Source organism: Fringilla coelebs (assembly GCF_963513975.1).
Source record: "Fringilla coelebs genome assembly, chromosome: 18".
Classification (NCBI taxonomy): domain Eukaryota; kingdom Metazoa; phylum Chordata; class Aves; order Passeriformes; family Fringillidae; genus Fringilla; species Fringilla coelebs.
This window is the reverse complement of record NC_140044.1, coordinates 3629840-3655530: the sequence shown is the minus strand read 5'-3', so window position 1 is coordinate 3655530 and position 25691 is coordinate 3629840. Positions and strand designations below refer to the sequence as shown.

General features: G+C 42.7%; 1 protein-coding gene across 1 annotated transcript in view; it reads right to left on the bottom strand.

Annotated features, from left to right (window-relative positions):
- PHACTR3 (phosphatase and actin regulator 3) overlaps positions 1–25691 on the bottom strand; it is a gene marked incomplete at its 5' end in the record, with an annotated part of 99649 nt that overhangs the window by 42856 nt on the left and 31102 nt on the right. Inside the window, 2 exons of the mRNA XM_084217808.1 lie at positions 3469–3546; positions 4397–4558. Coding sequence (XP_084073934.1) covers positions 3469–3546; positions 4397–4558 — 240 coding nt within the window. The remainder of the gene's footprint in view (positions 1–3468; positions 3547–4396; positions 4559–25691) is intronic.

Sequence of the window (25691 nt, the reverse complement as noted above, 5' to 3'; positions counted from 1 at the left end):
CATGCAGACCTAGAAACTGCTCCCTTTGCTTACTCTGAAAGATTTTTGTGCCAGTGATCCCTGCAGCTGTACGCATCTTGATGACTGAAGCTTTTCTAGTATTCTCTTATTCAGGCAAGAGTCTTCAGAATACAAACTACTCTTTTACTCCCTCAGAATTTACAAGATCTACATCACTGTTGCAAACCACAGAAAGCAATCACTTCCCTCCCTGGGCAGCTCTCCATGCTGATGGATGCTCTTGCTGTCCACCCTTCACCTCCCAGCTTGTATTTCTCATCCCTGGACACTCCTTTCTGGAAGCTCCTGCCAGGGCTGTGTTTTCTTGCAATGCTAGCATTACAAGTTCCTTGAACATCAATTTAAACCAGCAATATTCACAGTTACTTCTTTTTGATGCTATTTGGACCATCTGCAGGGTAATTTCTTGTGCTTTTGGGTGAGGGTATCAGATTTTGGCCCAGAGATGCTGCAGAAGGGATGCAGTATTTTTGCACGCTGAGCTCACTCAGTCTGCCTCATAATCACGTTTGGTGAAAAGTTACTGTTCTTAAAATAGCCCTTGCAGTAGCACAGTTGCTATGATACAGGGAAGGGGAGGGGGGAAAAAGTTCATTGCCTACATTTCAGCTCCTTGTGAAGGCAGCCTGTACATAATCATGGGTGTGTGAACCACTGCCCGCGTGGTTTGACAGGCAGCCCCTGCCCAGAGCTGTAAGCACAGATAAACCTGATCAGCTTCCTGCTCACCAAGGGGACAAACATCCAGGGAGGAGCTCCCTAAACGTGCTCAAGGTAACTCTGCTCTGCAGATTCCTCACAGCCTCGGGAAAGGCAGCTGTGCCACAATGGAACTGCACCAGAGACTCCTTGAGGTCACAGCCCCTGGGAGGGCAGGGGCTAATGAAGGGATGGCAGGCAGATGATGTTCCTCTTGGAGCATTTCTGAGACTCACAACAGCCATGTTCTTGGGCAGGAAGGATCAGGTGGTGCTTACATCAAAGTGGGTGTGCTGCTTTGGGTGCCAGTGGGTCCCAACACCAAGTTTTAGAGATGGTCTGGGGACAGGACAAAGCACAGACCTAAGCTCCAGGGGGAAGGAGAACCCCAGCCCTCAGCATTGCAAGGTAACCAGGAGCAGGGCTGGGACTTGGCTGGGAATTAACCCTGCTGTGTGCCAGACCCATGTCATCTCTCAGGGAGTTCAGCTGGTTCTCCAGAGGGAAGCTGCATTTCAGGAGTTTTCCAGGGGCAAGCTGGCATCTGCCCTGTGTGAGCGGAGCCCCAGAGGAGCAGGGGACAGAGGTCGCCCAGGCAATGAATGGCCAGCCAGGACTGGGGCTGTGTGAGGAGAAAGGGTGACACAACCTGCCAGGGTGACTGACCACCCACACAGGGACAGTGCAACTCACCCTGGGCTGCTCCCAGGGCACTGCAGATCCTGCACCAGCCCTGCACAGAGCTCAGAGCCACCCGGGCCACTGCCAGGGCCACTGCCAGACACTGCTGCCAGGCCTTGTGCTACGGATCTGAGTGGCACCTACTGCAAATGCATGAAGCTTCTCAGGCTGCAGCATCCTCCCAGCTGGGCTGTTTCTGAAAGTGAGCAGGAATCAGCTCCCTGGAAGTAGAGTAGAGCCTGATGGAATAGAGGGATTTGAGGATTTACTGTAGTCTTTTTGCACAGTATTGCTGCTTTGACAATTGCAACTTAACTGCATAAACAAGGACTTAGCCTTGAAACTGCTGCCACTTCAGCTCAGTCCAAGTAGGGCACTAATCATTTACTGAGAATTATTTGGGTCAGTTTTTATTCCACTTAATAAGCTGCTTCTGCTAATATAATAAGATAACCCTGGAGATTCACATCACTCTGTAAAGAAAAATAACTTGCAGGCAGCTGCAATGTCCTTCAGCTGACTGTGATCCACTCTTCCCTTTCTGGACACAGGGAGGCACTGGAAATTTGTGTGATGTTCATAGGCGCTCCAGGCAACTTTTCTGCAGACAGGTAAGCAGTCTGTTTGCAGCTGTCTAGTTAAAAGCACAGCTTGTCCTCACACCTCACTGGACTATATTTATTTGAACTACTTTAATTTTGTTAAAATGATCTTGCTGCTTGGCATCACCTTTTCCTCCCAATGGTTCTTTATGCATGCAAGAGGTTTATTTATTCCTCATTCTTGCCTCCTAATGTGCTCTACAGAAGTACTATTTTACTGGTTTTTTGCAGAGCATGACTTCAAATTCATGGATTATAGGGAACTTTCCTGCTCCTAGTGGAGATTGTGTTATACAGTAATGCTAATATGCTAATAGGACAACTAATTATCTAGAATTATGAGAGACACAAAGACTTCAATGGACAGGAATTAAAAATGAACTTTCTAAGAACTTCCATTTTAGAATAAATGAATTGTTTGATAGATTATTTAATATAAAATTTAAAATATATCCAACAGAATAATATTAAAATTGCTTTACTCCCATGGAAAAAGAAATCCTATTTAAAATGCTCTTTTTCTGACTCTTCAGTTGCTCAAGCTTGGCATCACTGAGTATTGTCCCAGGGGTTATTTATAGGCATTGCATTTGTTTTATACAAAAGAAACTCAATTACTACTTTCCAAGAACAAACTTCTATCTGTGGGATTAATCAAACTCAAAAGGCCAGTCCTCTTTCATGACAGTACTTTCTGCTATGATGTTTTCAAAGTAAAGATGGATTTGTGGGGTTTATCTCTGTTTAGGTGGAAATGGCAGTTGGGATGTTGTCCATAACACTGGGAGCTCAGTTAATCTCATAGAACAGTCACCCAGATCTGTGTCTCCCTTGAGCATCTGTCAGGACTTTGGAGTCCTAGAACCACGGCCTTTGTGAGTGTTTCTGACACTTTATCATCTGTCCTTCCATCACTTCTGGTTTGTACTCAGGAAAGCTTTAAAATGACTCCACTAAATGCTTCACTTTTCCATTGGAATGAAAAGCAGGCAGGCTGGTAACACGCTACATCACAAACTTGGTGTACTGGAAAAACAGCTGAAAACATCAGATTGGGATCATTTGATGGGATCTGGATCCATAGGTTGTTCACATTAGCTGACTGCATCTGTGTGTTGAAGTTTCTATTTATCCAGCTTGAGCTGGATTTCTTGGCAGAAGGATTTAGCTGGGTTTAGAGCAATTACATAAAACATACGTACCAGCTCAGGCTGCACCACGTGTAAACCAAGGGAATATAGAGCTGTACCCAAGATGGGAGAGCATCAAACACTAAACTGCATGGATTGATTGCAGCAAGGAGAGCTGGAAGGATGGCAAGCCTTAAATTCAGACATTGAGTTTTTCTCTCTGTTTGAAGGGTTTTATTCATTTGCTTGTTTATCCTGCTTTTGCAAATACGTGTTTCCGACTGTCCTGAAATAGCCTCGGATAAAAAAAAAAAAAATTACAAATTTTTACTTACCTTGTTCCATCATCTCCAGAAGGCCTTTCTTAATGAGCTCATCCCTCCCTTGCCGTGCTGTCATCTTCTTCTCCAGCACTGCACAAAACAGTGGCACAACACAGCACCAGTTACCAACAGAGCAGTCATGTAACGGGGTGAGAAAAAAGCAATGTGGAAATTCCCCCTAGTCTCAGCTTCTGTGTGCCTGGAAAGGACTGCAAGGATTTTTTTGGGGGGGAGCATGGATTGATGAGCTGGTTTTGCCTCTTTCTTTGTAAAAATCCTCCCCATGTAAAGCTGAGGTTTATGGTGTGAGGTGCTGTCAGCTCACTCTGAGTGCAGAGTCACAGGGATTTCAGAGCTTCCGGCTGTTTATGGTGGCACCTTGGAGCTGCCTTGGACCGTGTCCTCCACTGGGACACTTCCACAGGATACAGCAGCAAGTGGAGGGAACTGCACTGTCCCATCTTATGAAAATGCAAGTGAGATTCTCTCCATACTGATCTCCTGGGACATGCCTGGAGACCAGTCAGAGGAAGCTGTGCTGTGTGCTGGGTTCCTTCCCCTCAGAGACAGCTGCTTGAGGGAAGGCATTTCACATGCTGCAGCTCCCTCCCGTCACTTCTCATCATGTTACTGTGACCTATATAAACTTCACCCCAAATAAAAGGGGTGACAATACTTGGGGCCATAAATGTAGCCTGTGTGGAGAAGGGACAGCCCATGGAAAGCAGTCTGGGAGCAAAGCTTGTGCTTCACTCTCATATTTTGACCTTTCCTTCTAAATGTACTAAATAGGAAGTCAACCTACATGGGCCCCTCTGAGCCTTAAACGTTATTAATCTGTTGAGTGCTGGAACCTCTGAATTCGGTTTGGCTCAGGTCACCTTTAACATGTCCCATGAAAGCTTTGCTGTTCAGCATCCCTCTCCTGCTCTCAGCCTACCTGCAGATGTCTGCTTTAGCTTCTCATTTTTCTTTTTCCGCCACTTCCACGGTTTGAAGATCCTGCCCAGTGTTGCCAGTTTGCTGTTCCTCCTCACTGGTGGAGTTCTAATCCCTGAGACCAAGTAGTCAGAACGCACTGCAGGGGACTGCTCCATCTCATCTGAGAGGGGAAGAGGAGAAAAACCTGTTAGACAAAACCCCACAGTGACTTGCAAAGGGCAGCCAAAGGTGCTCCCCAAGGCAGTGGTGCCACTCTCCCCCCAAAAGCTGCAGGGAGCTGCCACAGCCTCCTGAAACCTGGAGAGCTGAGAGCTCCTCATGGCTTTAACAGGAGCAGTGGAACTTTAACACATCTGTAAATCAGGCTCATGTGGCCTCCAGTTAATCACATAAATGTAATGCTCATTTAAAAAATGCAGACCTTTATGAAAAGCTGAGAGGAAGCGTGAGAGAGCTCAGATCCCTTTGGAATCCCCAGATTCCAGTTCTGTTCCTGGGTCACAGGATATTGCTGCCTTTTAAATGAACTCTTCACATGAGCTAACACAGAACATGCTGACTTTTGTGAGCTAATGCAAATCTTATATAAAAGAACAGTTTGTCTGATATGTGCTATATAAGTAAAATCTCAGAACTACTGTGAAAAATTATTCCCTGAGAAAGCTAAGGGGAAAATTCTTTCCCTTTTGTCCAGCCAAGCCACAGGAATTCAGAGATAATGCTTCAGCTGGAAAATCAATTTAGGTATTTTTAATAATTTTCCTTGAAAATGCACTACAAGTTTTGCTTATAGACAAGTGTTGCATGAAACAATACCCACTGAGTATTCACAGCTGTGTGCCAGCCAGTGCCATGGAGGACAGTGGGACAGTCCCCTAAATGGGGTTATTGATGTCTTTACTGAGATCTGTATTACCAGCACCAGTGCAGTAATTGTTGAAAGAGAAGCTGCCATCAGACCTGTTACAGAAATAAAAACTGAGGAGCAATTTGTATTTTTTTTTCCCAACAACCAGTTAAGATTTAAATTGGGAATGTGAAGCTATGAACGTATGTACATTTCCAAGTAATTTTTCTCTGGAACAGCAACATTTATCATAAATTGCTTCATGACTGCAAGATCATACATATCCAGCATCTACTAGGCTTTGTTTTTAAGTTAACAGGGTGAAAATGCCTAAATCACAGCATGGAGGTGGGGATTTCCAAGTAAACAGGAAACAATTTTTGGAAGATTATTAAACACAGCAGGGGAATCAACACATTCCTCCTCTTCCATTTAATTTTGAAAATACTGGTAATAGAGATGAATCACTCAGTGGAGACAAACTAAAAACTTGGCTATGTGAACTATTAGAGCAGAGAAAAGCTGTGACAATTCCCCACACACATCATGCATGCCCAGTGAAATTCTCTTTCTTTGTATTGAATTTAGAGCACCTTTTTTCTCATTCCACTGAGTTTATCTGGGGGTTTAATTTACAAGAGATTTAAAGTAATTTTTTTTTTTCCTTTGAACACATGTTGCCTACCCAAGGTGATATTTATAATTTACAATTTGGAGGTCAGTGTTGAGAGCAGAAAATAGCAATGAGCCTTGCACAGAAGGAAAGCAGCAGCCTACAGACCACAGCTGGAGTGCCAAGATATTCTGCTCCTTTCCTAGGAGTGTATTCAAAAATGAGAAGTACCACAGAAATAAGCTTTGAAGAATTAGAGCTGCACTTGATTACAGCAATAGCAATGAGAATGGAAAATGGCAGAGTAGATCTCCTATTAACTTGCTATTATGATCACTTTAAAGCTGTAATAGAAGCCTCAGGAAATAGCATTTGGTCATTTCTTGTGACACCTCTTGAGTGGAAATAGAAATGTTCATGAAATTAGCTCATCTCCAAAGAGCTGTAGATGAGGCTGTGAATCAGAGCCTGTCCCTGGGAGCTGCAGAGGAGAAGGACAAGCTCAGCTCAGCTGTCCCTGCTCCTTGTCACCCTGCACTGCTGCTCCTCCCAGGCCAGGAGTTTCTCAAGCATGGAAGTGAGGATTAAACAAGAAGCTGATTTACTGGCTCTGTTGTGTTTCCTTTGGGATGGAGGTGTCTGCAAAGTGGGTCAGACATCCCCCACATGTTTTGTTTAATACTGGTAGCATGAGGCCATTTGAAGTTTTTGTCAAGTAAGGGATAGACAAAGAACCAGGAAATCATTTGAACCTGAACCTGTGAGTCTCCAGCAATGCTCATGGTCCCAGATATTCCCCTAATAAAGGGAATGGGGAGATACCACAAGGACACTGAGGCTTCCCTGAGTATTTCTGTGGTTTACACCAGCCCTGCCAACTGCATTTCTTCCCTCCCTTTCTGCCCTCTTGGTTGTGGAAATGCAAGGACTTTGTGCCTTAGACTTTGACTGCAGATGAAACACAGGTACAAATTCAATGTCAAAGAAGGAATAGCAGCTAAAACATATGTTCCAGTGGAGATTTTTGTGTGCTTTTTAACTTCATTAATGTTTCTCATATGGTACAAGCAGTCCTTCTCACCATATGCAGTTTCTATCCTGTGCATTGGGAGAGATGGACACAAAAATAGATAGAGACACAGCAAGATAGATCTCCTGAAGTCCTAAATGAGAAGGAACTGGTCTCACTGGCAGTGAGAATCACAAGAGAGCCCATGGAGCACCTCATTTCCAGTCAGTTCATTTTCTCCTGGTTGTGGGTTGGCTGCTTGGGAGATCAGAAGCTGACAGCACAAAAAAGCGGTTCCCACGTACAGCAGTGACTGCTGGAGGAGAAGGCACTCCTAAATATCAGCCAGCTCCTGCAGCCAACAAGCTGCCAAGGCTTGCCAACCCTCCAACCACTCCGTGAAACATTCAGCACATTTTTTTAATCTGCAGTCAATATTTTAATTATGCTAACTGTTCTGTGGAATAATGTGGTTATTTCTCCCAGAGCCTGACAGCCTGGGGCCAGGCCATGCAATTACACAGGGGATGTCTGCAAAATACAAACAGCCAAGAGCCAAACCATGACTCTCCAAATCAGCAGGGGGAAGCAAGCAGCAGCTTAACTCTCTGTGTAATGTGGAAGGATGAGGGACAGTCTCTATCAGGGTCCAGAGGGCACCAGTTTAAGCCTGGCACAGCCAGGCCAGCCTGTTGGCCCTCACTGCCCCACAAGCAGGCAATCCTCAGCCCTGTGGGGCCACAGGATTTTGCTCTGGCCGAAGCTTATTGGCTGTTTATGCCAAAATCCCTTTAAATTCCTTGCTGTACACATTTGAGGGCTAAGACTTCTGTGCTGGAGCTTCAGCCCCAGAACAAATCCCTCCCATATCACAAACTCCTCATCTGCTCCGTGTGTGCCAAAGGGGTGGAAACCAATGTGGCTGTGCCCCTGCTGCTGATGTGGGCAAGTTCTTACAGTGCTAGCTGGGTAATTTCCAGAGCTCCTAGCAGTGCTGCAGTGTGAGTGGGTTAATGTCTGAGACATCCCCAGTCAGAGGAGGGAGAGGTTCCAAAGTGACGGGCACTGCTCTGCAGTGCAGCTCTGGGCTGCAGAATCAACCAGGCAACAAAGAAGAAGCAAACAAACCATAATATTCATTACATTTGGCTCCAGGGTCTGACCCCTCAGAAAGTCTGAGCATCTGCAGCTTCTGTTTACATCAGCAGCAGTTGTGGTGGAAAACACCCCCTTGCTTTCTTCCTTAAAACATTGTGGTGCCATAAATAGAGTACTCTTCCTGCAATTCCCCTCTCTGTGGGAATTGTGCAATCATTGTGAAGGTTTTCTGCTCATAGAAACTCTCCCATTTGCACACGTCAGACCCTGCCTCCATCCCAGCCAGCCTCCCACAGAAGTGGGGCAGGTTTGCTGGGAGATTTGTGAATTGTGTGATGGGAGAGTGCCCTGAGCTGCCACAGCCCTCATTCCTGCAGCAGCTGGGGCTGATGCTGAGGTGATCATGTCTGGGGGATAACAGCACTGTTAAATTGAGCACTGGGCTCAGTGAGTTGGGTTTATCTTCTCAGGTTTTTGCAGAGTGTGGAGCTGGATGCCTGCTGATTACAGCAACTGCAGGATGCATTCCACAGGCTGAGGAAGGGCAGCTGGGAACATCAGGGATGCAGGGCTGAGTCACACTGACCTTGTCATGCAGGCAGGCTGCAGGGGACATGGGATGTCCTCCTGTGAATGCAGCAAGTTTGTGGGGAGATGAAGGATGCTGAATTTCAATGTGCTGGGAATTCTGGTAACTTAAATTCACAGTAATGAAAGTTGTGCTTTGCTAAATCCTGTGTGTACATTAGTAGGAGAAGGACCACTGAAAAATCTGCAACCTGCAGGCAGTTTAAAAATAACACAGCAGACAAGAGCTGCAGGCAAATTTGTAAAGCAGGCATGCTCTGTTTGCTGATGAATTGGTTTGTGATGCAGCTCTGCATGTTTTCCCCTTTACTGTCATTGCATCTCTCTCTGCAACTCCTCTATTGAGCTAAAAAAGGAAATAAAGGTTCCCTTTGGTCCACTGCAGAGGGCAGAGACAGTGAGTGGAATCAAAATGACCTTTCTGGCTTTTGGGATAGAGGTGCCTTTACCACCAGTACCTTTCAGTGCTGCTTGGAATTCATGAGTTCCTGTAGAAGAGAGGTGAGGGAGGATGACACAGGGGGAGCTGAGCTTTTAAAGGGTTCCTGTGTCCCCCTGGTCACTCCCAAACTGAGCCAGCACTTCCCTAGGGGTGGTCCTAGTCAGTGAGAGGAGCCTGCAGGGCAGAGAAGGCAGAAAGGTGGTGCTGGTTTCAGAGTAAAGATTATCCTGAGCATTCTGAAAGAGAATTAGCAGCTGGAGCAATCCCCCTTTTCCTTAGTTTAGCATCCTGAAAAATAGAGACCTGTCCACAGTGACTGAACATGCAGGATAGGGGTAATTTGCTCATGTCTGGAAGCCTTTGAATGCTTCTGTCATATGTTCCAGAGAAGCAGAATTCAAACTGAAGAGTTTTTTTATTGCACTAGTTAGATGTTTCCTGTGATGGAGCTCTTCCTTGTTCTAAAAATGTTTTCTGTCACCTGCATTTCTGCAGACATGCTCTCTTTCTTGACTCTCTTTGAAAGAGAACTACAGCAGAATGTTCCAGTTTGAAGTTTCCATTTCAGTTTTTTGAACCTAGAGTATTTTTATTTTTGCAGTTTTGAATGACTGTTAGAAACTAGAACTGAAAATTATAAAAGAGAAAAGAAGTTTTTGATGAACCTGAAATTTATTTAATTTTTGAAGGACTTTGTATTTGAAGCTGTGAATGTTGCAGTATTGTTTGGGACTAGTTTGGAAAAAACACAGAAATCTTTGTAAAAGAGAAAACGTAGTTCTCAACAGTTAGATATTTAGAAAGGCAAGGTACCTGTAGCAATTATTGAATGTAATCATGAGCTGATTTTGGGTGCACAGCTACTTATGTTGCATAGATTGCTGCTCTGACACATCATATTCATTAGGCAAAAAAAACCACTGAAATAAAGTAGGAAAAACTACAGGTTTGAGGTGCCAATTCAGCCATTTATTGATCCAAATTTTTTGGTTTTGTCTGGTCAATGGTGTAAGGAAAAAAAATGGCTTTGAATTCTTCTCTTATTGCAAGCCTTTGTGTTCCTGATTTCCCGCCGTGGATTTCATCTCTCCGAGAGCTGAACCTCCCAAGGAGCAGATGGAGAGTGGGCCAGGTTTACCCACATGGCATCCACGTCATCCCCTGAGTTACCTTGGGGGGAAAATCTGGCACAGGAAATGTGTGCAGGCTGAAGACTCACAGAAATCCATGAAAGCAGGGTGAAAATAAAAGATAAATAGCAGGGAAATACAGAGACAGCTCTGAGTTCAGTTTCCCCTCAGTAAAGACCATGCTTGGCCTCAATCACTTTTCCTTTTGCTGAGTGATATAAATCCTGATTAAGTTTTTGTACTTCCCTGCATGAAAATGCAAGTTTACTAAGTGGTCTCCAAAGTCTGAACTTCCATTTTTACTCAGATTCAAAAGGTTTGCCATTTGTCCTTGTTCTATAATTTCCACTGCTCTTTAGTATGTTAAATTATGATTTAACATTTTCCTCTAATGGAAGGAAATAAAATAAAAACCCTAAAGCATAACTTGTGGGTGGTAGGAGGGGGCTGTTCTTGCCAGGGAAGTTTATTTCCATTTTGTCATGCTGAGCCTCCTTCAAAGTATTTGGATTTTAAAACCAGGTTACCCTGACATGAATGGGGAAACAGATTATGCTTATCAAAGGAAAGAGAGCAGGGAAGTGGCAACTCCAGCTAAATCTCTTAGATAAAAATATACTTTGTATGCTTGAGATTTGTGATTTCCTCCAGAAAACGTTCCTTGGGAAAGCTGACATATCACCTACCAACATTACCACCAAGTGAGCCAAGGTGCAAAGAAATTAATCAGGAACTTTTCATGCTTTTGGATCATTGTGTCGAGCTCCAACACCACTTGCTGTGATTTACAATGCACAGTGTGACATTAGCAATTCATTAGCAAAATAGGTTTGTCAGTGTTTGCATAAAGGGACCCACAACAGCCTTACCTGTGTAAGAAAGAGCACAGTAACAATAAGAACAGGAGCCTGATGAGGGATTGCTCTGTAATCACTGTTAATTCAGTTACCTGAGCCTGTACAATGTCTTTGGAGAGGGCAAGGCCTCTCCCCCAGTGAGAGCTGGCTCAGGCAGCAGAGCAGCATCTCCCTACAAAAAATCCATTCAAATGAAATAAAAATCCTTTCAAACGGGCACTGCCTCTGCAGAAGGCCAGGGGCCTGTGCCAAGTCTGTCCCTCTGCAGCTGCAGGGGTTTGTGCCACACACCTAACAAATCCCCAGGGCTGGGCAGTTTCCCCAGGCTCCTAGAGGGATGCTGTGCTGCAGGACACAGGGAGCACAGGGATGTTTTGGATGATGCCCTCAGAGCAGTAAAGCTGCTGTCTGCACTGCAGGACCAGCCTTTCATCACCTGCAGTTGTTTAATTAGCTGTAGCCTTGCTGCAAACCTGTTGAAAGGATGTTTTTTATAGCATCCTCAGGGAGTCTGCAGACTGAAACATACCCTGGGCTGTCTCCAAGAGGCACCTTCAAATCCTTTCCACTGCAGTTATCCCTGACAGCAGCTGCCTTTGGAGGGACATGGAGCACCCAGGGAAGCCATTGGTGTAAAGGCACCGTGTTTGCCAGCAGGGACTGCTTTTCTGGGATTCTGGATTCGTTTCTGGGATTCACCCACTGCTTTTTCTGGGATTCATGGCCCAGGACTGATCTGTTTAGAGTTTCTCCAGTTTATGGGAGCCTGTGTCTGTCAGACACACAGTCAGCTCTCACTTTACATCTATCCCAAACTTGTCTATTCAAGAATTAATCAAATCCTCATGTCCTAGGCACTTTCATGCCCTTGTAATTCCATGCATAATTTCCCTCTTTGCTCGAACACATCACAGCTCTCAGTTGGTGCTGTCACTGTTCAGTGCAACTGCTGCCCATGGAAAACACTCTTTGTGCTCTGTGCAATGCAGGAGCATCTCCTTTTGTTTTGTTTTCTCCTTTATCACTTCTGCTGCTTCACACTCTTGCTTTCCTCACACCCACTGGCAACAAACACACCTCAGTCTCCAGTCTGCTGCTCACTCCAGTTCTGCTCTAGAGAACAGGACAGAGATTTGGGAGAAGGAATACTTAGACAACAAAACTCTGACATAAACCAGAACAGCTGCAGGGAAAAGTAGATAGAAAACAGGCACAGTGACCAAATTCAACTTTTGTCTTAGGCTGTGCAACCAGTGTGGCTCCTTGTAAAACTGTTCTAAAGCTACCAGTGATTTATACACCTGGTTGGTATGGAAATTGTAATTAAACCCTTCTTGGGAGGTCATTTCACCTGAATGGATGTTAAATACTTTCTAGGGATGGTTTGCTCTGCTGGATGTAACATTTGTAAATATGAGGCACATGTTAATTTTAAAGAATCATTTATTCCACTGTCTACTGGTGCCTCTCACCAAGGCAATTATACTAAATACTCAGCAGTTCTCCGAAGCAAGGTACCACAAACTCCCAGCACCTTTGAAAAGCCACGTCTGTGTTTAAACACAGCAGAGTCAGTTGCTACCAAGTCCCCAAGGGGGGTGGCACTTGTCACCTGTTAAATCCTACATTAAACATCATCCTTAGCATGGAACTTTCTCAAAGCTCACATAAGGGTTTTAAAGCACGGGTCTAACCAAACTGCAGCATGCCTTCTGAAATTCAATTCTTCACTGGTCGAGGGCCAAGAGAAATAATTGCTTATCAAATTTACTGTAGTGATTATGAGTGTTTGCCTGAACCAAGACCACAATCTACTCCTAATGGAAATGGCAGGATCTTCAGAGCAAGAATAAACATGGAAATTACTCTAAACATATGAAGCTATCTCCTCTGCAGCTCTTAGAATTACTCCATTCCAGGTTGTTTCCTTCTTTTATTATAGGAACTAGGAGAAACAAGCTACTGAGTTGTAATCCTTGGCCTGTGTAAGAAACAGCAAAATAGAGAGACAATGTCCCACATGGCCATAACAAAATGAGAATTTTGGCAGGAGAACAGCAATGTCTGTCCATTAACTCTCTGTGTCACTGAGCAGCCAAGCAGGGAGAACTATGGAAGTAACAGCAATTCCTCTTGCTAATGTGATTTATTGGCTGTGTCTGCATTAGCAAGAAATGCAGTGTTAGAAGTGGGGCTGTGAGCAGCTGGTGCTGAGGACTCAACACCTCCTGGCTGCATTTGTTAAGCAGCAGTGGTGTGATCTTGTGACTCCAACTCAACAGTGAACGAGCTCTTTCCTCACAAAGTGCAAAGGAAACAAGATTCCTCTTGATAATAAAAATACCAGCCAAACTAAACAACCAGCCTTCCAAAAATAAACTAAGAGTGCCTGTGTTTTTTTCCCAGAGGATGAATTAAGATCATTATTTGTCTTACTAAATTGGAAGATTCAAAAGCCCCTAATCACACATGTAAATTCTTAAGACTTGTTGGTATCAAAATTCATCAACGTTCAACAAGACATTGACTCCTAAATTTCTGGTAAAGTAGAAGTTCTCTTGTGTTGCATTTTTCCTCATATTAGAGCTTATCTGAAATGTCTTTATATTGCATTTTTCCATTATAAATACAGGTGTCCAGAGTGAGAGATACCTTCCCAGGGCCTTCCAGCAACACATTTTAGCATTCATGAAATTGCTATGCATAAATTAACAATGGCAAGTTGAAAATTCCTAGAATGATGCTGAGGTCGTGACAGAAAAAATTGTAATGCACAGATGGATGAGTTTCTGTCAGCTTTTCTTCTAATGTTCACAGTGCACTGAATTTAGTGGAGAAAGGACCCTGCATTTAACAAGAGTCGTACTGGTTTTATTAACTGGAGTCAGTCTTCTTGCTGCTCAGCGCAACAGCTGGGCTTTGTATTCATTTTTTAGTTCATAAGACATTCTTTCCATGCAATGTAGAGAGAATTGCTGCTAAAAACATTTTAGAAAAGACCCTGTCACCATTTATTGAAATGGTTAGATTTGAAAGAACAGGAGCGATGTCTTGTAAAGGTAATTTTAAATTCAAGTTGTTTTCAAGGAGAAGACTTGTGGGTTGGTAGGTTGTTCTGCTTCCAACAACTGCAAAAGCCACAGAATAAAACTCAGCAATATGTCTGCAGCTGGTCAAAATCTCCAGGAATATTAGGCAGTAGTCTGGACAAGTAGAATGTTTAATGACTGCAGTGGTTACACCTCAAATGGAAACACACAGAGGAAGAAACATATTCAAGGCATGGACAAAGAATGCCAGGAGCTAAACTAAAATGTGCATGTAACTGCTGAGAAATGGCTTTTTTATAGATATATTTTAGAAGTCTATTGGTAAATATTCTCCACAGGTGCCTTAAAGTGCTGGGAGTGCTGAGTGTCACCTGTGGCTGATGTGTCAGGTGTTGTCCTGCTCCTCTGGGCCAGCCTGTGGTCAAACAGGAGAGGATGCAGAAACTCCTGAGCTGCTCAAGATTTTCCTGCTCGGCATCTTCCCATGGCTCTGTCAAGGAACCTCGGGGGTTGGGGCCAGCAGTGTGCCCTGGGATTCCAAACCCTCTCTGCACCATGTCCCACAAACAGACATTGCTGTTTGTTTATTGTGAAGCACAATATGTTTTGGAAAATTTGAATTTGAATTTGCAAAGTCCTGCTGTGAGCACTTTGTCTGAACAGATAAGATTACTCCAGTTCTGTGTTTAGAGACTTAATTTAGAATATAATGGTGTAAAAAAAAAAAAAAAGAAAAAAAAAGAAAATGTAGAGAATCTACAATTTTAAAGAGTGTTCACATGATTCCACTTCTGTTCTTCTGGTCAGGGCTCATGCAAAAGTACAAAATGTAACAACCATTTCCTAAACCAAAGCATGACAGGAGGCTCTCTGTTTGTGCAGGCAAATTTTGTTCATTTTACTGGCCACAAGTTTTAAATTCAAATTTTTTTTAAACCAACAATCCCAGACAGCTCCTTGGCCTCCAGCTCTTGATTTTTGTTCAGGACATGTTTTCAAGACAGAAACCTCTAATGAGTGTTTTTCTAACATTTGCCTTTCATCAGCAGGAATATTTGACTTTCTTTTCTTGCTTTCTTCTTCTATTTTTTTAGTTCTTAATTTATTATTTTTTACACAAAAGGAATAAGCAGCTCTGTGACAAAACTATCATTTTATAACCTCCACAGAATATGAACTGAATTTCTGTTTCAGTGCAAGAGGTTTTTATTAAAGAAGTAAATAATAGTCTTGTTAATTTCAACCATATCCTGGGCCTGTTTTTATGTCTCACTAAGCCCAAACAGCTTGGAAGAAAACCAGCATGGAATATTTTTACCCCGTCTGACTTAAATTTATGTATGGTTTAGGTCTTCCAAGAGAAAGAGAAGTGGAATAACTACTCCCTCTTCTCAGTTTCTTTTCAGCACTCATATTTTAACTGTGTTCTCAGCTGCCTGCATGAGTCATGGAGAGCTGGAAACAAGAACCCCCCACAATATTGTAATAACTGCTTCCTCAGGAGGGAGCCTCTGTGTGTTTTGGGGGATACTGCTAAAAAGCCACAAAAATCTCCTGAAAGCTTCCTTGTACCAGAAACCTCCATGGGAACCAACAAAGGAAGTGACAATATCTTAGCTGCAAAAAGAGATTATTTATGAGTGTAATAATAACAAAGATACCTGAGGATTTCCATATAACTCTCTTGAAATTCATGTAATTGTTCTCCAGCATTTACAGAGATTTCAGACAGCTGTTGACTTTGTGGATTGTTTTGTGTAATGACAATATTGAATTTCACTGGTCTAGGCATAATTTGGATTTGATCCTGTGATGTTCCAAGAAACTCAGGCTTTTATAAGAACTGGGAGGGTGTTCAGAGCTTGCCACACTGCTCCACACTGTTCCAAAATAATAAGTTCATCCAATGTCCCTTCCTGTACAGTGTAAGTTACATCCAAACTAAATCTGTTTGAAGCTGCCTAAGAAATATTTGGAAACAATGGGGGAAAACCACCCTTCATTCTGAAATGCCAGAACTTATTGAGAAGAAGCCAGACCCCTCTTCCTTTGGTTCATGTCTGGACTGAGCAAGGCAGAGCAAACCAGGTCAAGGATCTTGTGCAGTAAGAGGAAAAAGAAAAAAAAGGTCAACTTAATCATAAACCAAATTCACTGGGGGGTCAAATGGATTCAAAGAGCAAACACACAAGAGTAAAAAGATGTCGTGAAACATTAAGGGAAGCTCTTGGTATCAAATGTGCCCATCAGCTGTACAGCATTTATAGGCCTGTGTGATTGTGCCTTAACATGCCCTGGCTCAGTCCTGTTGGCTGGAGCTTATCTGCCTCTAACACAGAGATTCAGTCCTAAATTCCTGCCCATGAGGTCAGACAAGGAGTTGGTCACACTGAAATCACATCTCCCTACCAGAGACTCTTCCCTTTCTCACTGGGCTACCCTTCCCCTTCTCTACAGCCATTCTACTTTCACAGCCTGTTCTTGCTGTCATTTCACCTCTGCACAGCTCTGACTGCTCATCCTGCAGCCTCCCCTCCCTGCTCAGTGCAGTTTGCTGAGCCTCTGCACAGGAAAGCTGAGTTTAATCAAGACTATGCAGGAATAGCCTTTCTTCTCTGAGAAAGCTTTTAGACATTACAAGTATTCAGGGTTCGTTTACAACCTTGGGTAATGAAGCAGAGCTAAAAATACCATATGTTCCTTTGACATTGCCCATTCATTGCTATAAATGACTGGAATTTCAGTGACTGCAGAACAAAACATGTTTTATGGTTTTGCTTTTAAGTGAGGCTGTGTATAAAGCTCTTTGCCACTTGGAATATCCCAGTGTTTTACATAAGAGGATAACGAAGTTTATTTGGAAAAGGCAGCGAAGCCTGCAGCTTGTTTTCCTCTCATTTTCTTTAATGAATGAGGAGAGATCTTAGAATGTGTGATCACAGGAGTGGAACTGGCTGAGTTTTCTCAGTTATGAGAGAATACAGTGAGGAATTTATTGAGTCTGCCCCCCAGAACATCACCTCTGATTGGCAATTCAGTGTACTGGATAAGCAGAAATCTTTGCAATCGGCTCCAAGCCTCCTCTGCAATCTGTGTAAATCTATTTCAACAACAGAATGAGATTATCAAGGCATGACAGAGAACTGACACATAGGGCCAGATTGTTTGAAGATGTTTATTTTAAGTCATTTCACATAATCTTATTCACTATATTTGTTTTTTGAACTCGGAGAAGGAGAATTTTTTTTCCCCTAGTAATTAAAACTCTGAAGGCGGAGACTCTTGCCTGCACAATAAAAGAACTTATAATATTTTAGAAAGTATTAAAAAAAAAACCCTTATAAAACCCCTCAACTAATTTCTTCCTTTCAAGTGCTGAAATGATCTAATGCTATTAATAGATGATTCTTTCTCTGTGGAAAATTTACTCTTCTATTTAAAGCTACTGGGGAAAAGCTTGAAAGAACAAAAAATTATGATTCTGCCATCTGGCTATCAGTATAGCCTTTGGATGATGAGTTCAGATAGTGGTTTTAGAATGTACACATTTATTTGGAAAGAAGGCAGGATGATAGACAAGGTATCATTTGCATCCCATAGCTACTACAGCCCTGCTAGAATCCCACCCATCTTGCCCCTCAGTGCTGGGGGAAAGAAACTGGGGGATCCCAGACTGACAGCCCTGAAATCCACGGATTTTCCTTCCTGCCCAAAACCAGGCAGAGCTAATGCAGCAGCAAAATCTCCCCAGGTGCTGCTCAGCCAAGCCTGAGCCTAACCCAGATGTCCCAAGATGAGCAGAGCAGGTGCTGCTCTGTCCCCATGATCTCCCTGCAGAGGGATGAAATTGATACCAGAACTGGGATGACATTTCATGTGGGCAAAGGATGAGAATTCCTGTCACAATAAATCAGCAAACAGAACACCTCCCCAGGAGTTTAAAAGGACATTTTATACTCAATAGCTCATATCCTGCTTCCAGGCACCTCATCCATTAGGCTTCACTTCCTTGACATGTGCTAGGACTTGGTAATTTTCTTCACATGCTGACTCTGCACCCAGGTGCCATTCTAGGGATTCACTCCAGAGTTATGAGTTACGTGTCTTGTGCAGTCCTGGTGGGATCATGCAGAGATCACATTCACATGAACACAGGGGTGTGTTGCCCAAAACATGTGATTCACAATAAACACAGTGAAACCTGAATAGAAGGCTTAAAGCTGAAAATCAAATACTTCTCTGGATGTTGTTCTTGCTTTAACAAGGAAATGGAGGCAAAGGATTTGTACAGTGAACACTGTGCTAGAGATCTCTGAGTAACCCAAACCCAGTTCTATCTCTGCAGCATCTGCATGGCTGTGAGCTCTAAAATGGAGAGCTAAGCAGCATTCCCCATTTGCTGGATGGGAGGAATTATGTATTTCCATGATGTATGCATGGCATGGGATTAGATACAGCAGCTCAGACCCCCTAACACAACTCTGCTTCCACAAGAATATGTATCTTCTTTCCTTAGAACATACAGACATGTCAAGCAGGTCTTGGTTTACAGACTCTTGGGCTGGTATCCAATAAATTGAGTTTTAGGGCATTCAGTAACAGAACAAAATGACCACAATTCCAATGGTACAAAGTGCAGATCCAATAGAAATTCATTCTGCCCTCTCAGATTGTTTAAAATACATTGATTAGTCCACACTGTTCCTGCAGGCTTTTTGCTGGATCAGGTATCATTTCTCTGCACCACTTGCACTTTGTGCCGTATCAAGAATTGTCTGTCATTCCCCAGTTGGCATCAGTCTGGCATAAAGCACAGAGCTGGCATAAAGTGTAACCCAGCTCTGGCTGATTTGACAGAAATATGGTCGTTTGCCCATGCCTGCTCTGCAGGAAACCTGTCCTGCTGTTAAAAGCCCTCATGCACAGACCTGGTGTCAACATCAGCCTCTCACAGGACGGCAGAGCCTGGCAGTGCCAGAGGGTGATGGGAAACTCAGGGAGCATCCCTGCCTGTGCCCCAGCCCTGAGCTTGGGTGGCAAAAACGAGACACCCCATGGTGGCTCCAGCCCCTGTGCACTTCACTGTGCTCAGTGACCTCAGCCCTCACCAGCAGCTCCTGCCACAAGAGCAGTGAGGAAAGGATTTTCACAGGGCGTGACCCTGTGCTGGGCAGCTGCAGCCAGCAAGGGGGATGCAGAACATCTCTGTTTCCAGAGCAGAACAGATACCCTTCCCTCATGTTTGCTCTTCTTGGCTTATGCACCACAAGTTCAGTAGGTGTTCTCTAGTCTGTATCTATATAATATATCTATACTGTATGCAGGCAGCATTACACATTATATTACGTAACGACATGTTGAAAATCTAAAAAAAGCCATCAAGGAGTCTGCTGATAATATGGATTTGATTACAAAATAGCTGCTTCTCGTGGAGGTCAGAGTGAGAGAGGGTTTGGGAGTTTGATTTTAGCGTGGCACAGTCAGCACCAGAGATCCTGCAAACCCAACCCAGCTCCCCAGTGCTCAGCCTGCCTCTCTCAGCCAGGCTGCTCCTAACTCCTCCTCAATAATGCATCTCATTCATCTGAGTAGCATGCATGATGACTTTCAAATAAAACAAGATAAGGCACGAGTTAGAAGTTAGATTTTGGCATCTATTACAGAGCTGTCTTACACGTTCATATTTATAATGCTCCAGTGCCTAAATGCACAGTGAAACGGCTGTAAACAAGAGTTAACTGCAGCTCCATAAAGGGTTCTTCGGGTCTCCTCATCCCTCCTGGCTTTTCATTCCTCTGATTCTTTTGTTTCCTCTTTTTTTTTTTTTTTTCCCTTTTCCCCACCCCCTGGCCCCCAGAGCTGGCAGAAGGGCAAGGGGAGAAGGGCAGTGCTACTTTGTATTTAGGCAACATTAAAAGTGAAAGGCTTTGACATCTCCCAAGCCAAAACTGGCAAAGCCGGCTGAGAAAACCCAAACGTTCGTGTTCCAAATTGCCAACTTTTCTTATTTGTTGAAAGCATTCCAGGGTGGCTTCAGGCTATGCTGAGCTAGCCTAAAGGCAGGTTTAACTTATGTTTTGACCATTTAAGAAGAAAACAGCTCTCTTCTTCCATAATGCTCTTTGGCACTCAGTAAATAAATTTTATCATGGCAACTGCAAAGCCATTTGGGGCTTGAAGACACAAATTTTAAATTAAAGTGGTCCTTGACATCTTGTTCTACAAATTAACCTGGGCACTCTACAGTCATTAAGAATAAAAAGCCCACATGAAGTAGCTTAGTATCATGTATTAGTGTCATGTTTTCCAGTTGTTACTTCAACATAACAGCTGAGTCTTACATAATCCTGTTTTGTAATTATATACCCAAGTGCTTTACAGAGGAAGAAAGCTAAAATGTGTAGTGAGACCTGAGTCAGGTTGATCCAGTGCTGGAAAGAGAAACTTCATCTCTGAATGTTGCTCCAGAACTCTGCCTGTCAGCTTCTTGAGCTAAATCCTAGAGCCCAGCAATTTCTGAATGGTCACAGACTGGGGAAGTTCCCCAGAGCTGTCCTGTGATATGGTACCTTATCTAGCTCTGAACATGGTAGAATTCAGAGTTTGTGAGGTCTGAGGGTGCACAAATGAACAATGTAACTGTTTTGGATTATTTTACCAAACCTGAGTACTGTGCAGAATGACTGTACTGACTGCCACCGAAAAATATTTTCAATGATTGCAGCGTGCAGCTGTACACGAAGGATGTGCATATTTAGACCTAATTTGAGATATAGCTGCCACAGCTGGAGGTATGAATCACATAATGGCTGTGGGTTTGGGCTGATCTGATGTGGATCCACTCAGCTGCACAAGCAGAGGCAGGGATTGCCAGTCCACACCTTCCTGTGGGCTCAGTTCATCATCCCCTCCTGGACACCATGCCCTGGCATTCTGTGCAAACAGAGGAAAACTTCACAGGGCTCACAACCTCCACAGCCAGACCTTGCTGCACCAGCAGAACTCTTGCCATGATTCTTCCCAAAATAGATTACTCTTTGTAGAAAATGAGAGCAGGGGCTAATGAGGGTTGAGGCAAAGATGGGTGGCACCAGCAGTTACTTCTTACAAACACAGCAAAGTAACCATTTCTAGCAGGACATTTAATAAAACCAAGCTCTACCAGGATGCACAGCTACAGGGGAATTTAGTTTGAAGTCAAATCTGATGCTGATTGGCTTTCTTCTGTGAGATACATGAAACCTGGTCTCCTTATCTCCTTATCTCTCCTTATCAATTTAATCACATTTTTAATGAGCAGAAATATGAAAAGTAAACAGTTCTTTTCTCTTCTTACAACACCAGTTTTCTTTCTATGCTGCTTACTTTGAATAACCAGAGTTCAGTATTTTTAAACCCCTGTTCAATATTTCATTCCAAGGATTTCACAAGCATCTTTGAAATGCTATTTTGAATCTTCAGCAATGTTTAATGCAAATTTCCTGGGATTTTCCCCCCTCTCAAACTGGGCTCTGTCTTTCAGAGTGGGGGAAGAGCTGTTTCATGGTTTACTTATGAATCCAGCTCCATTCCCACCTGAGAGAGAAGTGAGAACTCTGTAGACCAGGATACAGATGAACTGTGGGCAATTTTCTGTAGTAGCCCTCTATCTTTAGATGGTCCAAAAAAATCTAAAAGTCATTCAGGGGGGTGTTGCTTTCTATTATGAATTCTGAATAAGGAATCATTAACTACTCACAAAAAATGGAGCCCAGTAGGGTAGGCATCAGACAGTGTTTCAGCAGTTATGGAATGATATATATGGAAGATATATTTGTGTCTTGATACATGTGCAAATAACAGTAACTGGCATTGATAGTGGTACTTCGGAAGCTGCTGTGCAATTTTATGCCCAGAAGAAAATAATCTGATGTGTCATTTGGCATAAATTGCCTCCTCTGGATTTGCAGAACACCGCAGTTCTCTCCCATTTTAATTGGGTTTCACTGTGCTAATTTCTCTGGATTATTGCATTTATCACCTTTCAGATGATTGTTAAATCCTATATTGAAAAGGAATTATCACCTATCTTTCATCTTCCAGATGAGAAAAAAAAAAGAAAAAGAAAAACTGGGAAAAGTTCTCATTATCTGGAGTAAAGGGAGAGGTGAGAGGATCCTGCTGCTTTTCTCTAATTTGGGCAGTGTTTTTAGCTGACTTCCAGCAGCAGTGCAGGTGTAACACACCAGGGAAAGTCTCCATAGGGCACTGTGCTTGTGCCATAAAATAGGCTCAGTTTTATTTGTCTGGCCCTGAAAACAAGGGAGATTTTTGACTTGCAGACACAGGGAGAGAAACAGTCCTTTGGCTTTATTACCATTGCCAGGGGTGTGAATTACATCCCTTTGAAAATTGCATACCCCCCTCCCCTTTTTTTATTTTACCAGTGGGAGGGGGGCAAGAGAAAGGGATGGATCTCCTTGGCCATCTGGTTTTTGAACCAGCAGAGTTCATGTGGATCAAATTTTCAAGGCTTATTCCCCAAAAGTGAAAGTCAGAAATTTACATTCTGAAATCTTGATACTTGGATGTGTTTGTCCATCTTCCCAAATGCTGCTGAGGAAGTGGTGCCTGGTGATCATGTCTGGATAATCTTGCAAGAGAATGAGATCTAATTTTGGCAAAAAATATAGTGCTGCAAAAATAACATCAGGGTCTGATAGCTCAGTTTTGTGTGAGTGACAGAGCTTATTTCTTCTTGAAAAGCATTAATAGATTTTGCAGATAGACAATAGAAATAAATTAAATTTTCTGGCCCACATGGTTATTCAGCAGAGCTTGGTAAAGTGAGTCATAAGGGCTGAATAGCCCATGGTTTAATTTAAGTTACATGACTGCTAAGAAAATCTTGAGATTTTTGGGGGAGGGAGATGAACTTTTTATAGAAAGAATTAAAGAACAAGGAAAGACCAGGGAATAAATCTGAAGGAATTTGGTGCACAAAGTTAGCACAAGCAGCCTCAATGGAAGGCAGATTGGAGAGACCCATCCTTCATGTGTAATAATCCTAACCTTTGCTTCAGTTTTAAAGGGATACTTGGTAACCAAATTCTATAAAATAGATTAACCAGAAACAGAAGGTTGAGAGAGGGCTGGCTGAATTAAATATTCCAGTAAGTGTCAGATCAGTCACGTGTGGCATTCTCCTCTTCAACCACTGCACGAGGGTCAGGAATTTGCTGTACAATTAACAAATCATGGGATATTCAAATAAATCAGTGCTTTCATCAGCTTCTACCATTTCATCACATTACTTCTTAAATTGATTTTATATTTTAGGCTATATAGTCCCTGAAATATATTTCTGTGCATATGTGGAGCATGAAAAATTAATCCATTAACAGGTATTCTTTAACTAGGTCTCAAGAGTGCTGTGAGCCTGAATTATGCTGCATTTTCCCGTATCTTTTTAATTTTGCATGTTCTAGATAAAAAACAGTTTCCTTTAAAAATGGTTGCTCTCTTCTCTGTAATGACAGGAGGGGAAGAGGATATTGAAAAGTTCCTCATCAGCATAAATAAATTAAAGTCCCCACTTCAGAGAAGCCAAGAGGAATGAAGGTCCATTAAATGTTTTAAGAGGAAGCTGGAGGCAGAGATGACCAAAATGAAGCTCCCCAGTCTAAATATATCAGCAACTCTCTCCACACTTGGATTTTTAAATGTCACATAATCTATTAAAACTGAAACATCTTTGAAGGCAGCACAGTCAGAGGAGGGATTGTACTACCACATATTTAAATAATGGAGCATCACGTTTGCAGTTTTTAAACCTGTATTTGCAGGTTTAAATTCAGCTTTCTGCTAACAGGGCCTGTCTTGTATTTCTGCCTCTTCCCAGGCTCCTCCTCTCTTTGTCATCCCTTTCTCTGCTGCCTGATGATGCCTCCTTTTTCAGGATTTCAAAGATTTGCAAAAATTTCACAGCAGTAATCCTGTCATCCAGCCAGGGAGATCTATGTACACTATTTATAAACTGATACATTTCCACTGGCTGCACAATAGCAAATTCATGATTAATTAGATATTATTTTACAGAGCTTCTCACGCAGGCACTGTTGTCAGCTCAGGATTCAACCCAAGTTTTATGGTATTTATGCTTCAGTGTGGTATTTTTCAGGCAGATATTGATAAATTGGATAATATTTACATTTCTTGTGTGACTTTTCATAAAGAATGTCTTGTGCATGAGTCAAGATACCCCAAACCTGGAAGATCTGTTGATTTTTTTCTTTGTACAGCCCTACCACTGACTTGCCTGGCGGCCTTGAGCAACCTTTCCTTTCCCTCTGGGTTTCATTTATCCTCTTTGAGTAAAAGGGATACAAGGAATTTAATTTACTTTGAAAGGTATGATTACCACTTGCAATGTCCTCTGAAGTCTTGGGATAATGGAAGGATGAGTGTTTAATAGAGAGGACATTCCTGGCAGTGGCTTTGGCAGGAGGATCCTTCCCCTGTGACAGGAGCACCATTTCAGTGCTCAGAAGGGGGAAGGAGAATTATGCCCAGAGTTTCTGAGGTGATCCTACTCCATCCATCCTGGCAAACTTTAATTTTTGAAGACCAAACTTCTCCCTGCAGCATCTCCTTAATTTTTCTACTGCCATTTATTGTGTTTTATGACAGTTTTGTCTTGAGTTATGGGCATAGTTTTCACCTGGGTTTCAAACACAGTATGTTTTTATCAACTTAAAGTCATCTTCTAGGCATCTTGCTTTCTGGACTGTTTATTTTAGTATTTTCTTTTTTTCCTGATCACCCCATTTTTACATGGGCCCTTTCCTAGAAATTAAGCACCTGAATGCACTGGGCCTCTTATCCCCCCAAAAATAAGACTGTATTTTGGCTCTTACTCCTTCAACCCCTTTGAACTGAGCCCTGAGCACCACTCGAGATGAAATTCAGAATTCATTTCTTTAGGTCTTAAAACTGCTGTTGGGTTGTTTACTGTGTCCAAAATAATTCATCCCTCTTGTCTTGAAGGGCAAAGGATCCAGGCTGTACGAGGGGAACCTTCTACCGCTGATACTATCTGCAATTTACAGCTTTTCCTTATAATCTTTTTTTTCACTGAATATTGAAAATTCCAAAGTCCCATTTAAGTCTCTTTTATTCACTTGACATGTTTCTGTTCACTGAGATGGTTTTGCAAATATTAACAACCTCTGTAAACAAGACCAAACCACACAGGGGAAACTCCTCCTTAACCTGATCCCTGAAGAGCCATTTGGAACAAATGGCTTTGCATAATCCAGCTTTTTCTAATTAGCATCTCTGGCAAAAAGCCACTTGAGTATATTTGATATCCTTTTATCTTAAGATTAAATTTACATTTGCTGCTAGGTAGCTCTGACATCTTCATTCTTGTTTTAGATCTCTGTCATAACATGATTATTGTGTGATCACTGCTCACAGCAAACCAGCTCCTATTTGTAAATTGCTCAGGCTCCCCCACAGTGATGGGCTCTACAGTCCTGCCAAATAAGAATTTTTCGGGATTTTTTGCAACTTAGAATGCAAAAACTGTTGTTATAAAAGCTGCAGGGCAGGTTTAGAGTATTTTTGGAGCCATATAACCAATCAAAAAAATAAGATGGAAAAACAACCAAGAAAATAA